Source organism: Phytophthora infestans, genomic scaffold (genome assembly GCF_000142945.1).
Source record: "Phytophthora infestans T30-4 supercont1.181 genomic scaffold, whole genome shotgun sequence".
Classification (NCBI taxonomy): Eukaryota; Oomycota; class Peronosporomycetes; order Peronosporales; family Peronosporaceae; genus Phytophthora; species Phytophthora infestans.
In genome coordinates this window covers 134,409-149,683 of record NW_003303578.1, presented here as the reverse complement: position 1 = coordinate 149,683, position 15,275 = coordinate 134,409, and the positions used below count along the sequence as shown (strand labels likewise).

The window sequence follows — 15,275 nt, the reverse complement described above, 5'->3', positions numbered from 1 at the left end:
GTCAGTCTAGGTGATATCGCACCAATTGCGTGCGGCAACCTTGGGCAAAGGGAGTCAACCAACCTGCAAAATCTCGGCGCCAGCCACGACCCCCCGCGCGACTCCAGGTAAAAGCCGACAGAAGCCCCAGAGCATTGGACAAACGCGCTAATCAGCTCCTTACCTGGATACCTTCAGAGACTACAGTACGTGTTCATTCCGATGGTGTCACCGGACAACGTGTCGCTAACTACTACGATAATGCAGTCAGACGTCGAGCTGGACGGTGACGAGCCACAAGTCTTGCAAGTCGTGGCAGCGCCACCCGTACGCAGTGGTGGAGGCGATGACGAGACCCTCTGCTCAAGCGACTGTGTCAAGTAAACAAGAGCGAGAAAGCCCGCAAAAAGCGCATCACGTACTCGGTGAAAGCAGACTGCATGCTCATGAACGAGGTGGTTGGTGATGACGGGATCTTCTAGCTTCATAACGCCTCGAAGCCGGAGCGGTGGGTCGAAATTACGGAGCGTCTGGGCTCAGCGCTGAGCAAGGAGCTGTCTGCTGGCGGTGTACGCAAGCACGTTGACAAGTTGAAAAAAAAGAGTACCGATCGAAGCGCGCAAAGGAGCGAGCCATGTCAGGTATGACTTATGCTACGGAATTTTGTTCGCTGGTTGTGTGTAGACTACACCCATGTATACCGCAGGCCAAGAACCACACAAGTCTGTCGACGAAAACGAGCTGGAGCGCTTGGTGGAGGTTTACGTTCAGAAGAAGGACGATGAAACCTTGGTACAAAGCAAGCGCACCGAATCCAAGACCAAAAAGGTTGCCATGACAGGTCCTGGTGATGCATGAACTCTGCTGCGTACAGCGCGGCGGCTTCGGCTTCATATCCCATCGCGTACAGCGCTAAGATGCGGAAGCGCGCTTCCTTCTCTTCGGCATCGCATTTCTCCCCTGTTCAATTTTGTAGTTTCTTACCCTAGCCTCTACGGCTATGGCACAGTGTACGGCAACCTGCCTAAACTTCAAAGTGTACCTTTGGAATATCACTCGAGCAAGAAACTGGTCCCATATATCAGTAAAGTTTATTCCAGAAACTAAAGTTCTCTATTGGAACCGCGCCGACCGCTTTGGTTGCGGTGTGTCATTGCTTCATAGTTGCGATAGTAGATGTAGTCAGGATACATAAGCTGTCAATCTCCAGGCAAATTCCTTTTTCTGGAAGTCCTTTTTTTCTCTGTAGCGCGCTCACCTTTTGCTCGCATCTCCTAATAAGCGCCCAAAGCAAAACAAAGGTCACTTCCTCGAGTGGCGAAATTTCACAAGTGGGAACTTTCATTAGCATAGAGGCCAATATTTTCGTATGTTTTGTCAAATGAAGAATCCGTTAGCTTTTACACAGCATTGCTGTATATAACGTGGGTGAGGCCGAGAAACACCCTGCCAGGGATGCCAAATTTGGATTTTCTGGATCACTGGCTTGGAGATTATCCAACCTGCCGCTCTCCGCAATGTCCGAACCGCCAGGCTGTTCGGGGCCGTGAGCCGTTTCATCCGCGACATGCTGAGCACTCCCACCGAACGTCCCCGGTACAGCGTTTTTCGCGCCCGCCTGCGCAGTGCATTGCACGTTGCTGTTGCCGGGGGCACCGACGATGTGCCTGAAGACCGGGTATCGTCGTCGCTTACGACGCGCGCTCTGTCTGACTGGGTAACCTCCACATTATCATCCGGGGTGAGTTCTGGCTTGATTGGTCTGTTTTTGTTCTTGAATAGCGCTTAATGAACCGCCCAACCCACGTCTTCTGGGAGCTCGAAATTGGAAATTCCTAAAAAAACATCGATATTCCTACAGTAAAACAAAATCTTTGAAAATGTACCTCTGCCACTTGCACGTAAAATTTCAAAGCATTCGATGACCCTCCCTTCATACGGCTTCATTCTGTGTTTGGGGCCGCCACCTTTTCTCCGCTTGCGCTCCGACCCGGCTTCATCCAGACGCTCCCAGTACTTCTTTCTCCATTCCCTCATAATAGACTCCGGCACTCCTAGCTCGTGGACGGCATCCTGCACACTCCATTCGGGGTGCGCCTTCCACCGCCTAAGCAGGCTGATTCTCTCTCGTTCAGTCATTTGAGCGCACGCGCGCTTTGCCATCATTGTCTTGGACTACAATCTTTATCTAACAGAAGTGTAGGACCACACATTTGACGTATCCGATTTTCTCAGTCTTACCGGTAAATTATGGAAATCAGTACTTCACAATAACCGGCGCCGACTTATTGTGAAACCGGGCTGACTCACAATAACTCGGCGCGACTTATCACGAAACCAGGGTGAAATCACAATAACTCGGCGCGACTTATCGTGAAACCGGGGTGGACTCACAATAACTCGGCGCGACATATCGTAAAACCGGGGTGAAATCAGAATAACTCGGCGTGACTTATCGTGAAACCGGGGTGGACTCACAATAACTCATCGCGACTTTTTGTGAATCCTGGACTGACTCACATTAACTCGACGAGACTTATTGTGAATCCGGAATGGGCTCACAGTAATCCGTGGCAAAGCCGTCTACCTACAAGGTATCACGCCTAGAGCTGAAAGGACGCGATGTTTGCTCTTTGAGCCAGTTCCGTCACCTTGATGGTGCTTATTGGAATAACATTCAGCTGACAATGAATATCCTTGACTTGAACTAATGCTATCTGTCGCATTCATGATATCATATCGAGGTCTTGCTGGCGGAGAAAGGCTCATCACAAAGAGTAGACATTAAATTAACGAGGAGGCTCCGTTCACCTTACGAGTGAGGTATATGTCGAGCGGAGATGATCATGAACACGCTCGGCGATGTTGTTGCCATCACCGACAGCAGTCGTCTGTAAAAAAAACCTTCTGGCGACAGCATAATATAGTGTAATGCGGTGCCGCCATCCTTATTCAACGTATGATACAGAGAACAACGAGTTTAACAACAGCTGATGTATAAAGCGTATAAACTATTCAGATTGTCAGACGTATTATATTATCGGTAGTATTGTTACAGACGTCTGTCACAGCTATTGAGCTATATGGCTGCTGGAATTACAGTTACGCGATGTACATCGTACATCTCGACGCTTCATCTGCACAATATTCGACATATCGTCAGGCAAAAGTGGGTCTTTATTTTATTGAACTTGGATTACTCGTGCAGTTATATCTCGTGCGAGCCGCTAATATTTACACGAACGCTAGCGCGGGCCCGTTGTGAATAGACTGTCCACGTTTTGGCTCACTTGCTGCAACAGCTTCCGTGATCTGATTCTCCAACGTCTTCCTCTTGGTATGTCGTCTCCAGTTAAACATTGTCCGTTTCCCTGGCTGGTCGGAACCGAAGCGCACGTATAAAGCGAAGAGAAGGTGAATACAATATCTTTTGTGGAAAAAGTATTTGCACGGGCGTCTCCGGTTGATCGCATCAACAGGCCAATCTGCTTCGAGCTGCTCGACACGCTCCATTCTAGCCCCGTTTGCTCCGAGCTGCACAGCAGCATCCACAGCTTCCACAGTTTTTTTTCTTCGGTCTTACGAAAATTCTAGGAGTTGTCTTTAAGATGACTAGTACGTAATCGTCAAGTACGTCAGTACATGGTGATTCAACGAGGAGGTTCTGGCGACGCAATGCTGTTGCACGACGTCGAAGTCTGTCGCTAGCTTTGGGCTTCTCCTTAACTTGAGCTGGCGATATACTTTCCATCCGGCAACAGCGTTGCAGTTGGCCAAGCAGAAAACCCATCAGCATGCGTTCCATATATATTTTTTAACTTGGCATTAAATGTTTCCACTGGGTTATTTGTAGCTGCCCATCCGACTGGCGTACGATAACATTGCCCTTCACGAATTTACCATTCAGCCACTGCTTGAGAAAAAATTGCCAAATCGCTCTGTTTCTGGATCCGCAATCCACCGCCTCACAGCTGACGTCTTCTTAGCATAGATTTCCGAGGCAGGTTTTGCATAGTGCATATCAAATATGTCGGCTACTACGAGACTACGCTTGCCTGGGTGGATGTAGTTAGATCTCTCGTAAACTTTAGCGATAACATGATAGAAGTACACCAAAATATCCAACTCGCAATCCTCAAACACGGATGTTATGGTATTGTATTGGGCTCCGTCCGCATCCCCTAAGGCGTATCGTACTAGCATGGGTTTCTCGAGAGCACGAGCGTAGATTGATCGTAGAGAGACAAGAGCAGACGTGTAATGGTGTTTCTCTTGCTAAGACGCAACAAATAGGGCAACTAAGTGAAAGCATCGAGCATGATCTGAGATTTCCCAGACAAAGACCGGGTAATCCACTTGGTTCAACTTGTGTGCTGCATTGAAATAAAAAATGAAGCTGTTCGGATCACGATCAAGCCGATTTAGACGCTGTCAAACCGATAAAAAATGCGTTATTGCTGGTACCGTCACCAACGGCTATCTGTTCACGTGAATCCACCTCACACGAAAATGCAAACGCAGTGCTATCTTTATCTAGTTCGCTGTAGGCCTTTCCTTTGACTATTTTCATCACAATTTCCTTCCCGTCGGTGTTGTTCAAAGCAGTCTTGCGGCAATATGTCACAAAGTTTTGCACTTTGTCAAGATGCGGTATTCTATCCTCTGGCGTGCCTACAGACAGCGCATTCCGAATTCTTGCGGGCTTCAGGCCATTAACTGCCATCTGGTGCGCAGTTTGCTTTAGTTCACATATTAGACTTTCAGTAGGCCGATCATTGTCTCCAACTTCATGGGAACCAATCTAGTAATTGTTCGTCAAACTGCTACAAATGAGCATTTTGCACTTCTATAGGCATTTCAGCGGTGCGACACACGCAGCTGCACATGTTGTCGAAACACAGAACACAACCCGATTCCGCATGGTGTGGGGTGAAGAATCTGTACACACTGTGCAGTTTGACGTGTTGCTGACGGTAACGGTGTGTCCCTTTACATGCTTCATATTTTCTAGTATGCGCTGGCCTTCGAGCTCCCCCACCGGGCGGTGAAGAAAAGCCCAGGTTTTTTTTTTTCATTTTAGAGTGCGTATGTGACACGAATACGATCAGTTTCCTCTCACAGAGTGTGAATAGCGTTATTTGTCCGTACAGTCGTAGCAAAACAAACGCAAGGGGGAGTGGACGGTCCACAGGCCGTTGAGGCACACGAGCTCTGCAGGAGGGCAACCAACTATGGTTTGAGAGAGCAGAACGCGTAATGGGCTTGTTCAGCATGCAGAATGTGTGGTTGCTGCAAGAGGTTTGTTGTTGGACGTTGATTGGGAGGAGAACACTACCACCTGTCCGCCCTGTGACCACGGACACGCTAGGCCTTCGTCTATTTATAACCAATCACGCTGTGACACATATCCAAGCTGTAATTAGCCTAAACTAGATCTAGCTAAGGCTCCGACATGTGGTGGATTGATTTGTCCTACGAGCTGTTTATATTTACAAGACGTTGTGGACAGCGTTTGCACATCTGTGGATTAACCCCATCGATGTGGATTACTACCATAATCTGTGGAGTTTTTAGACGTCCTCCCTATCTGACCGGTGGGGGGTGATCCAGGTCAGCGCCAACTGTTTCAATTGTCCCGAACTACATTTCCCTCACTGTTGAATAGTAATACTTCAATTAGTCGAGCTTTAACGACATATGATCAGGGGTTAATGGTAACTCCAAAACCGATGAAGTTAATATTGTGAAAATATCAATATCACCTGTAGACCAGCTAATATAAAAAATACAACCTTTTTTTCTTCTGAGGCACAATAATATTATTAATTATTAACTACAAATTAGCTCATACAATATTATTTTCTCAAAGATGCTTAAATTCACATAACCAGATGTCGTTAACGCTCGACTAGCTGAAGTAATACTAATCGACAGTGGGGGAGATGGAGTCCGGGACAATTGTGAGAGTGACGGCAAGGTTGGCGTTGTGTATTGGCACTGCTGAGCGCATTAATACAGCGTTACATGATGCAAGTTTATTAGACGCACGACGTGGACGAGGAGAACAAGAACATTTACCTTGATTTCGCTCTATCGACATTAAACACCTGCAAGCGCTTGCAGTTTTCCATTTCGATCGCCTTTGTATGTGTCACAGTGAGATACTAGAGCAATTACTCGTCAGTCTTAAAGCCAAGTGCTGTTCTAGAATACTGACCGAAAGAGTTCTTTTGTGAGCCCTCGGCTCACTCAGCAGAGCAACAAAACATACTTGAGTAAAAATATCATAACAGTACATCTGTTATCTAATATTTTTCAAATCCTCGAGTTTATTTTAAAATAAAATGTTAACTTAAGAAGAATGAGTTCCTATAGTATTTAAAATCGAAAATAGTACTATCACTTTAAAAAATGATATGATATTTGGTTACCGTTAGCCCTGCAAATGATTGGTGTATTAATATCGATTATGCAGTCTTTGAATAACCTAATATCGTTCTAGCAAATACTAAATTAATTGTAAATAATATTATTTTAGTCTGAGAAGAAAATATTAGGTGATTATTTTATATTTGAAGGTGATATTATCACTATATTAACTTCACCGATTTTGGAGTTACCATTAAGCCCTGCCCGCAAGACCGAAACAAGGTTGGGCAGTGCTATAAAAATGCTACAGATGATCAGCTTATCCTATGTCTCCGTCAGATGGACACGTCAAGCGTGGTGCAGACAAGCTAATGTTAACGGCAGCTTAAACGAAGCTAGCTTCTCATCTAGCGATTCAACCAACGCCATCATGGAGCTCCTTGCACTAGGCGTAGCTTCCCATCTAACAATTTAACTAACGCCTACCTAAGTCCGTTAAGGTAGTCCAGGAAGACGGCGAGACCGTGAAGCTTGACAAATATAGCACGAACGCTCCGCGTCCACTATGACCAAACTTTATTCCTGACAAGAGGAACTTCCTGTGGCAGCAGAGAAAAAGCTTGTGTTCAATGGCTGCGTCAGCCCCTCCGCAGTTCTACTCAAGCTGTATTCTGGTACTCGATTGAGGGTACTTCATTAGCTTGACCTCTATGTCCGGGTGGTCAGCAAGCATGGAAATGACCACGTACCGGTACAGCGCTCACGCATTCCAAATCGGTTTGCGGACCAGCTCGTTTTTTTTAATATTTACATCTGGAAATTGATAAACTAATTGGAGTTGTGAGATAAAAAGCGAAGCCTGCGATGACATTGTTGACCATGCGACGTGATAGAATCACGAGGTTTAGATCCTTGGAAAACGTCTTTGCCAGGGGCACGTTTAAGGAACTAGACTGGAGGGGCTTCAAAAGCGCGCACTTAAACATATTTTTCTTCTGGACGGGTCCAACTCTTATCAAACTTAAACAAAACGTCGCGATTCTCAATGTGGTCCATCTTGAAGTTCATATACTGAGACGGCTTGACCACAAAATAGATCACCACTTGTTTTATCTTCATTCTTGCCATTTCTAGTTTGAGTAGCACTTCGTAAAAGAAGCGTATCTTGAAATCGTGTTTGTCTGATCGCGTGACCTGGACAAAGATGACCTTGCCTTTGTCCTTGTCAAAATGCATCGCATCGTAGCCTCCTTGGTTCCACACCGTCGGCTGCAACCAACTCCCGTCGCCTTTAATTTTTTCATCTGATAGCACTTTAAATTGTTTCTTCGGATCGAAACGAAGAACATTTGCTTGAGGCAGAACGTCTCCGACTTCGTGGTCGCCGAATAATTTCACTGCACGCTTTGGAACAGATGCCAAAAACAGCCACTCGAAGAGGTGGTCATCCACCGCAGGTTGTTTGACCCATTAAGACGAGCCGCCAACTGCACAATGGTTTGCTCGTCACATTCTTCCGCAAAGAGAGAGGCCGCATACGAGCTCACGGGGAACCGAGCGTTACCATCGCCGTCAGATGCATCCCGTAAAGCCTGTCGATTGCATCAGTGTGCCAATAGCCACCGCAGTATTTGACAAGATCTGACCTGGTTCGCGGCAGATTGAACCCCAGTTTTTAGACAGTCTATCACTTCAATCGTGGGGTATTGAAACATGAACCGACATGATCCGCCAGCATAGTAGAACTTCAAATCAAGCGCATACTGCTTCTTGTCCTCCTCACTCCATTCTGCTTCGAAATTGTCGTCCTCATTCACTTCGTTGGGACTTGTTGCGTCCAACTTTGACGCGGTCTTGTCATAAAAAGTCTGATTGGCGATGGCTGCAAGATAATCGCCTTGCGTCCATGAATACATGAAAAACACGCGGATGTCCTCCGCGTGAGCATCTTCCCTATTAAAATTACCAAGTGTGGCCATCGAGGAGCACACCAAAAGTCTCTCGTCCTCGACAAGACGCGCATAAATTCGTCTCAAAAAAGCCTTGTTGTCGTCAACGACTTTATATCCATCCACACAAATCAAAAGCTTTCTGCCGGGGACTCGAGGGAGCTCAAATGTCGATAGGTCATCAATAAGCCAATACTTCTTGATCCCAAGTGCCAGACATGAGATCATAAGATATCCCAAATGAATCCAGACGACGTTCCATTCCTGGTGATCTAAAGAGGCCACAAAACTTAGCGTAGCCACAGATTTGCCTATGCCAGGTGGTCCAACAATGAATCCTCTTGCATTCTTAGCAATGACTTCATTTTTTACAAAGCCCCACAGATCGTGCACTTCACGACGACAGTACAGCATCAAGTCATCCGAGACTCTGTAACCACACTTCTCGAGAAATGCAGCTGGCAGCGTCACATATTGCACCCCTTGGATTTTAATCTGAGGCACATCTTCGACCTTCTCAATTCGCGGCACACTTCCCGTATGTTGTCGCTTGTTTGGCAAAATATCAGCTGCGGATAAAAGTTCCACCAGCACATGAATCACTTCCTCACCGAGGGCGAAATCTGGTCCAAACAACTCCACCTTGTTGAGATTCCACGACAGATGCATCTCCTTGTAATCATTGCTGATACTGCCTCGCAATAATTTTTTCACATTACGGTCGTCCTTCAACCACGTGCCACCCGCTTTCCGCGCCAAATACAGCGTCAACGCGGCTGGGAAAATCTCAACGCGGTTGCTGACGACTCTGTATCTACTTGCAATCTTCTCCTGCAGCGCCTCCACGTCTGCATTGTGATCGATGTTGACGGAGAAGACGCTCCCTTCGCCGTACACACCACAGCGAAGATTCATGTTCGCAAGTTCTCGACGAGAAGCAACAAACATTCATGTACCCCACAGCGGATTTCTAGCTAATCCAATCACATCAGGCATCCTTACTACCTGTCGTAAGCGAAGTTTTCTCCAAAGCGAGCTTCTATTTTAGCCTATCACAATCCTTTTTTTTCAACAAATGGTCACTTCTCTTAATTAGAGAGCGATGTTTTCACTTCGTCAAATAATGCCGCATTGGCCTCGAAGTCCGATGTCCATCAAGCGTATGGGCGGTGGCTACCGCATAAAGCTGTACACCGAGCCGCCGCCATCCCCGATTAATCTATCAGCATTGACAACAACGCGCACTTGTCCACACAAACCACGGCTACGAGTATCAGTAGCAGCTTACCAAGTACCAGTGAGAAATTCTGAGGTGTTCCCACAATCTCCAGCTCTCGTTGCACAACGGCCAAACCACTTCCCAAGACCGATCATGAAGAGCGAGCAGCGACGAACTACGCTTTGCTTCCCCCTCCAAAGTCTCACCGCCGAAAGTGTCAACGTACGCCGCCTCACAACAACTTCAACACCTTCAACACCTTCAACATAAAGAAATCTGTATCACGTCACATAATTAAGTGTACCACTTCCAATACCTTTCATTTGAACTACCTCTCATTTCGACTTGGGCTGCTCTGCTCCAGTAGAATTGGCTCTGAGAGCTCCAGCCAGCATCACTACCCGACTTGGCTCTTTCGCCATGCAGCTCTTCGCCGACTCGCAGACGCACTTCGCGGCCGTGTCCGAGGACGGCCGCCTTAAAGTGTGGGACGTGTCCAATGGCGCGTTGCAGCAGGAGCTTAAGGAACGCGACCACCTCAGCTACCGTTACACGAGTCTGGCATGGACACAGCCTAAAACCAAGGGCAAGAAGCGCAGCGGCGACAGCGGCCTAGGACTACTGGCATTAGGCACCAGCAGCGGCATCGTCGTAGTCTGGGATTTGGCCACGGGTGAGGTCAAGCACACGCTTCAGGCGGACGCAGTGCACGGCTCGGGCGCCGTACAGGCTTTAACCTTTAACCCTCAGGGCTCGCTGCTGTACTCGAGCTCGAGTGACAAGCACGTACTTGAATGGAACGTTAGCAATGGCAAAGTGGAGCGAAAATTCCGCTGCGGTTCGGGCGGCGCGTCGGCGCTCGCAGTCTCAGCGGACGGAGAGATTCTGGCAGTCGGCGGCTCGGCGCTGCGCACGTTCGATTTATCCTCGGGCAAGAAGAGCAGGAAGCTCGTGTCAGGCTTGTCGACTGCTGTGACGCAGCTGCGGTTCGCTAATGTGGAGACCGGCATCGAGTCGTCCAGGTTCCTTTTCGCAGCAACTGCGGGCGCACGTTTCGTCAATATGTACGACTTGGAGCTGACGGAGCACGACGCGCCGGCCCTCACATTCAGTCTGCCCAGCAGTGCTGACGCTGTGTTTGCACGCGCTTCGGTGGGTGAAGCTGTGACGAAGAAGAGCAAGAAGAACAAGAAGAGTAAAAAGGAAAAGGAGGCTGTTAAGCCTGTGATTAATCTGCTGGTGGGCGCGACGGCTGCGGCCGGTGCCATGTTCCTCTGGGCGCACAAGTATCAACAGGTGGAGGACGCATCGGAGCTGGCGTTGGCGTCCAAGCCGCTGCCTCCCACGCTCTCAACAGCGGAGAGTGCTGGCATCTTATTAGCTGAGCTTAGCACGCAGAAGGATAAGACGGAGGTGCTGGTGGCGCGTGGATCTCTCGTCAAGCCTGTGTTCGAGACAGTCTCCCCTGTGGAGGAGAATACGCCGAGTCAATGGAAGAAAGAGCTCGAGTTTACTGAGATCAGTGACGCTCTACTACTCACGGCTGAGCGTGCCGACAAGAACGGCAAGCGACAGAAGGTGGAAGCTACTGCTGAAGACGAGAAGACCCACGTGCCGACACTGAGTGAACGTCGTGCACTAGCCAACTCCATGGCAGTCGTAGACGACACCACCAGCTTTGAGGACCTGGACGGTGACGAGGACGAAGAGGACGAGCTGACGCTCGCAGAACGTGTCGAGGCTCTACGTGAACGCGTCGAAGGTGACGTGACTGCTGCTCTTAGCCGTGCGGAGCGTGACGCCGACGCCCCGGAGGATAAGGACAACAAGCCTGATGCTTCGTCGCTGGCTAGTGTTCTAGAGCAGGCTCTACAGGCGCGTGACAACGCTCTATTGGAGTACTGCTTGCGTACGCGTGACGTAAAAGTGGTAGCCAAGACTGTGGCTCGCGTGCCGGCGTCCCGTGTCCTGGCGCTGCTGGAAGTGATCGTTCGGAAGCTTGAGCGCTCGCCGAACCGGTTCGCACGTCTGTGTCCGTGGCTGCGTGCGGTGCTGCTGCATCACACGGCGTACCTAGTGGCTCAGCCCGATCTCGTGCCTAGTCTATCAGCGTTGTACCAGCTTTTGGAGACGAGATTGCAGGTGCATGAACAGATGCAGAAGCTGTCGGGTCGCCTGGCGCTCGTGTTGGGTCAGATCCACGTCAACAATGGCAACAACGAACAGGAAGACGACGAGACTCGCGCCGCTGTGGTGTACCACGAAGGAGAAGAGGAAGTGGAGGTCGATGGTGACGATAGCAGCCAAGAAGAAGAAGACGAGGACGACGTAGAGACTGAAGACGAATGATCGGTGGATGTATTAATACTCTCAATAGACCAAAACAGAGCCTCGAGAGTCCAGGGCCCTTGCTTGTCATTTACCCCCCCCCCCCCTCACGAATCCCTATTAACCAGAAGATTGTAATGATGCTGTCACCAACGTTGTGCCGACCCCGACATTTAGACCCCGAGAGGCTACGAGCCAGACTTGGTTCAGAGATATTCAACAAGCTGCGATACCATGAAGCTGCAGTGGTGAGCACTGGGCAGTTCCACTTGTTCGCGTTGAGCAGCGATACACTGTTCATCGTGCCGCTTATGAGTCGAGGCGGAGTTGATCCGGATAGGTGTTTACCGCTGCGGAATGTCGCCATGGTAGAGCGAGTGCTGCCTACAAACAAGAAGCAAAAAGGTCTGCTTTTGCTACCGACCAGTCAACTCTTTCGACTGCAATTACGAGAGGCGCCAACCAAGAAAACGCCGTCGGAAGTGTTCTTCTCGACGTTTGAACCACAGACGCAACTCTTCTTTCAACTTTCACGGGCGTTGCGCATCGACTTCCAGGTTGGCTTTAACAAACAAGTGTTACACATACCGAGGGGGGGGTCTGACGAACTGTGATCTTACAGAGACAGTTGATCCCGCAACTTCAACGCGCGGATAACGCTTTAGAGCAGCGTCTCGAATTGACGAATCTGTTGGAGATGTTTGTGCTGGATCTAGCCCGTGCACGTGACGACATTGAGCGTACTGGATTGCTTAAAGAGCTTACTGCCGCTGCGTACTCCTCGGACGAATTGAGACAGCTATTCTTTGAAGATCGTACACAAGTCTCAGACTGTACCGGTCTAGTTGCTCTTTTAGGTCGCCAGCTTTCGATCCCACTGCGTCGAAGCGACAACACTAAGGCGCGAGTGGAGTTTCTATTCAGTATTGCGAGCGTTTTTAGTGCCATGTGCTTTGACATGCAACTTCGAACAAGTTGCTTCGATAAATTAGCACCGCATGAGTTAGTATGTAACCTACTTGCTCGTGGGGTGGAGAGCTACGATAAAGCTGAAGATATCTCTGTCGATACACATGTGGTACGCGAAGATTTCATCGATGCTCAAGCGGCAGTGCTTCTCGCACTCGATGCTATGCAGCAGTACGAAGACTTCCGTTCGCATCGGCACCAGCAGATGAGGGGATTGTTGATCGAGAGATCCACGTCCGTAATGCAGCAAGCAACTAAAGCTCCAGCGTTTCCAGATTGGCTTCCGAAATTTTTTAAGCGAGTTTGCATCGCAGTATCGCGCGCAGCTATCGCAATCGAGCGACTTGAGGACTGCGAGCTCGAGGGAGATCAACGCAAGGAGCAAGGGGAATCGGACGACAAAGAGGACGGTTTTGCTTGTACAGGAGCTTTGAAGCCGGCACAAGTGCTGTCACTTTGGAGATGTGTGACTGTTCTGGATCTGCTCGTGAAGTGCGATGTTGCTTCGGGTAGCGACCAAGTGCTGGCAATACTCTTGCGAACGCGAAAATACTACATTGAGTACGTGTTCATATTGCGTTTATCTTGTCAAGAAGTATGCTTTAATATCTATGTAACAGCATGTACCTGAGACCTCCACGCTTCCTGACAGCACTGACCACGAGTGGCAAACCACATCTCGAAGATGTTGCATCCAAACTGAAGAGGTTCCTCGAAGCACTACGAGAGCGACGGCGAGGCTTAAGAAATAAAAGCGTAATATAATAATGATGAATCCTGCCACTACTTCTCCATTGGTGGCGGGTTTTCAGCAAGCAACAAAACGCGAGGAAGAACCTCAGCCAAATGAGGATTCTGTTTCTGAAGCATGACAACGATGGCCCGAACCTTTTCGACGCCCTCCTTCGCTTTCTCCAAGGCTGAAGCTGCTTGTGTCTCATTGGCAGGACCATTGGCCACTCCGCGACAGAGCGAGTCGAAGCGTTTTGTCATACGAAGTTTACGTGCTGCAGCATCAATGTATCGCTGCTTATCGTAGAGAGCAGTATTAATCGCACGTTGGAGTGACAATCCTCGCTCTTCGTCCACTTTAAGCTCAGCTGAGACTTTCTCCAGTTGGAAAGAAACATCTTCACCAGCCACGAGTTGTTTACGGATACTTTTATCCAGTCTCGAGGCATCTCGCTCACTTTTGCGCAGTTGATTCTGTAGCGTAGATACCTTCGCTGTGAGCGCAGCAAACGTGAGGTCGGCCTCCTGTTCTTTCTTACTACGACCACGAAGCGCAATGACGTCTCGCTTGTGCACAGCTTGCTCCATATCTTGCAGCATTTGCTCTTGGCTCCGTTGTAAGGTCTCAAGGCGTAGACGCATGCGGTGGATCTCCTTCTCCATGCTACGTGCTTCAGCCTGGCCCACTTCAGGGTCAAGAGCAGCTTGCGTCTCTTTCTCTAGCTGGATCTTCTTCTCCCAGAGCATGAGTTGTCGCTCTACCTCCACGACACGGCCCAGTAGTTCCTGCTTTTCTTGACGTAGAGTAGCAGCTCGAGCTTCCATCGACACCGATGTGGCCTCAAGTTCTCGCAACTCACTTGCAAACTCGAGCTCGAGTGCGTGATTACTATTAAGCAAGTCGTCGTGACGAGAACCTTGACGAGCGATAAGATCATTCAGTCTTCCAGTGTCTGCGTGGAGAGATGCAATGCCATTCGAGAGATCTCTTAGCTCCCGCTGCATTTCGTGCAGCTCATGCTGAAGACGCAGCTGTTTCTGTTCCAGAACGCTCGTCTTGCTCTTACGTTCCTGGTTGCGGTCACTCAGCTCTTGTGCCTCACTTGCAGCATGTACAAGTGCCGTTTGGGTGTTAAGCCACTGCTTCTGCTTGGCAGTGTTGTCTTCTCGACCGATCTTGGTCTCACGAACCAAGTTCTTGATGATCGCTTCCAGTGGACCAGTGTCTGCGTCCTCCATCTTACTCACAAGTTGCTCGTACTTTTTGTTAAGACGATCCAGACGCAGCATCTTCTTTTCGATCTCATCGTTTCGCTGACGGATCTCCAGCTCGGCACGTTTCACACGCTGATCGTCTCGCCTGAGCTCTTCAACGAGGGCTCGTTGGGCCTCTACAAGCTGCGCGGTGTGGTTCTGCACATTGAGTGCGTCGACTCCTACTCGAGCCATCTCGTTGCGAAGATTCGCCAGCTCGACTTCTTTCTCGTGCACACGAGACACAAGTCGCTGGGTCTCCTTGGTGAGATTGTGCGCTGCCTTGTGTACGGTGGTTTGGTCGTTCTTCTCGGCAGCTATCTCGTCTTCAAGCAAGTGACGTTCACGCTGCGTTGTCTCCAAGTGCTGCGCTACTTGGGCAGCTTCTGACTCCAGCTTCTTGCCTTCCAACGCAGCAGAAGAGACCTGCGCCTCTGTTTGCTTAAAAGACTTGGCCAGCAGCTCATGACGAGCTG

At 49.1% G+C, this 15,275-nt stretch overlaps 4 protein-coding genes and 1 pseudogene across 4 annotated transcripts; 3 read left to right on the top strand and 2 right to left on the bottom strand.

Moving 5' to 3' along the window:
• Positions 1–201: 201 nt before the first annotated feature.
• Positions 202–837, top strand: PITG_20595 (uncharacterized protein; the record flags this gene model as incomplete). The annotated part of the gene is made up of 3 exons (XM_002895407.1): positions 202–306; positions 462–620; positions 664–837. 3 exons carry the CDS (start codon positions 202–204, stop codon positions 835–837), a joined length of 438 nt encoding a protein of 145 aa, XP_002895453.1.
• Positions 838–7,338: 6,501 nt separating this feature from the next.
• On the bottom strand, positions 7,339–9,212 carry PITG_20594 (annotated as a pseudogene; the record flags this gene model as incomplete).
• A 685-nt stretch (positions 9,213–9,897) lies between these two features.
• On the top strand, positions 9,898–11,865 carry PITG_20593 (uncharacterized protein; the record flags this gene model as incomplete). The annotated part of the gene is made up of 1 exon (XM_002895406.1): positions 9,898–11,865. The coding sequence occupies one exon, from the start codon at positions 9,937–9,939 to the stop codon at positions 11,863–11,865; it is 1,929 nt and encodes a 642-aa protein (XP_002895452.1).
• Positions 11,866–11,981: 116 nt separating this feature from the next.
• On the top strand, positions 11,982–13,578 carry PITG_20592 (uncharacterized protein; the record flags this gene model as incomplete). Its single annotated transcript, XM_002895405.1, has 3 exons — positions 11,982–12,401; positions 12,467–13,374; positions 13,434–13,578. 3 exons carry the CDS (start codon positions 11,982–11,984, stop codon positions 13,576–13,578), a joined length of 1,473 nt encoding a protein of 490 aa, XP_002895451.1.
• An 18-nt stretch (positions 13,579–13,596) lies between these two features.
• Positions 13,597–14,994, bottom strand: PITG_20591 (uncharacterized protein; the record flags this gene model as incomplete). Its single annotated transcript, XM_002895404.1, has 1 exon — positions 13,597–14,994. The coding sequence occupies one exon, from the start codon at positions 14,992–14,994 to the stop codon at positions 13,597–13,599; it is 1,398 nt and encodes a 465-aa protein (XP_002895450.1).
• Positions 14,995–15,275: the final 281 nt, after the last annotated feature.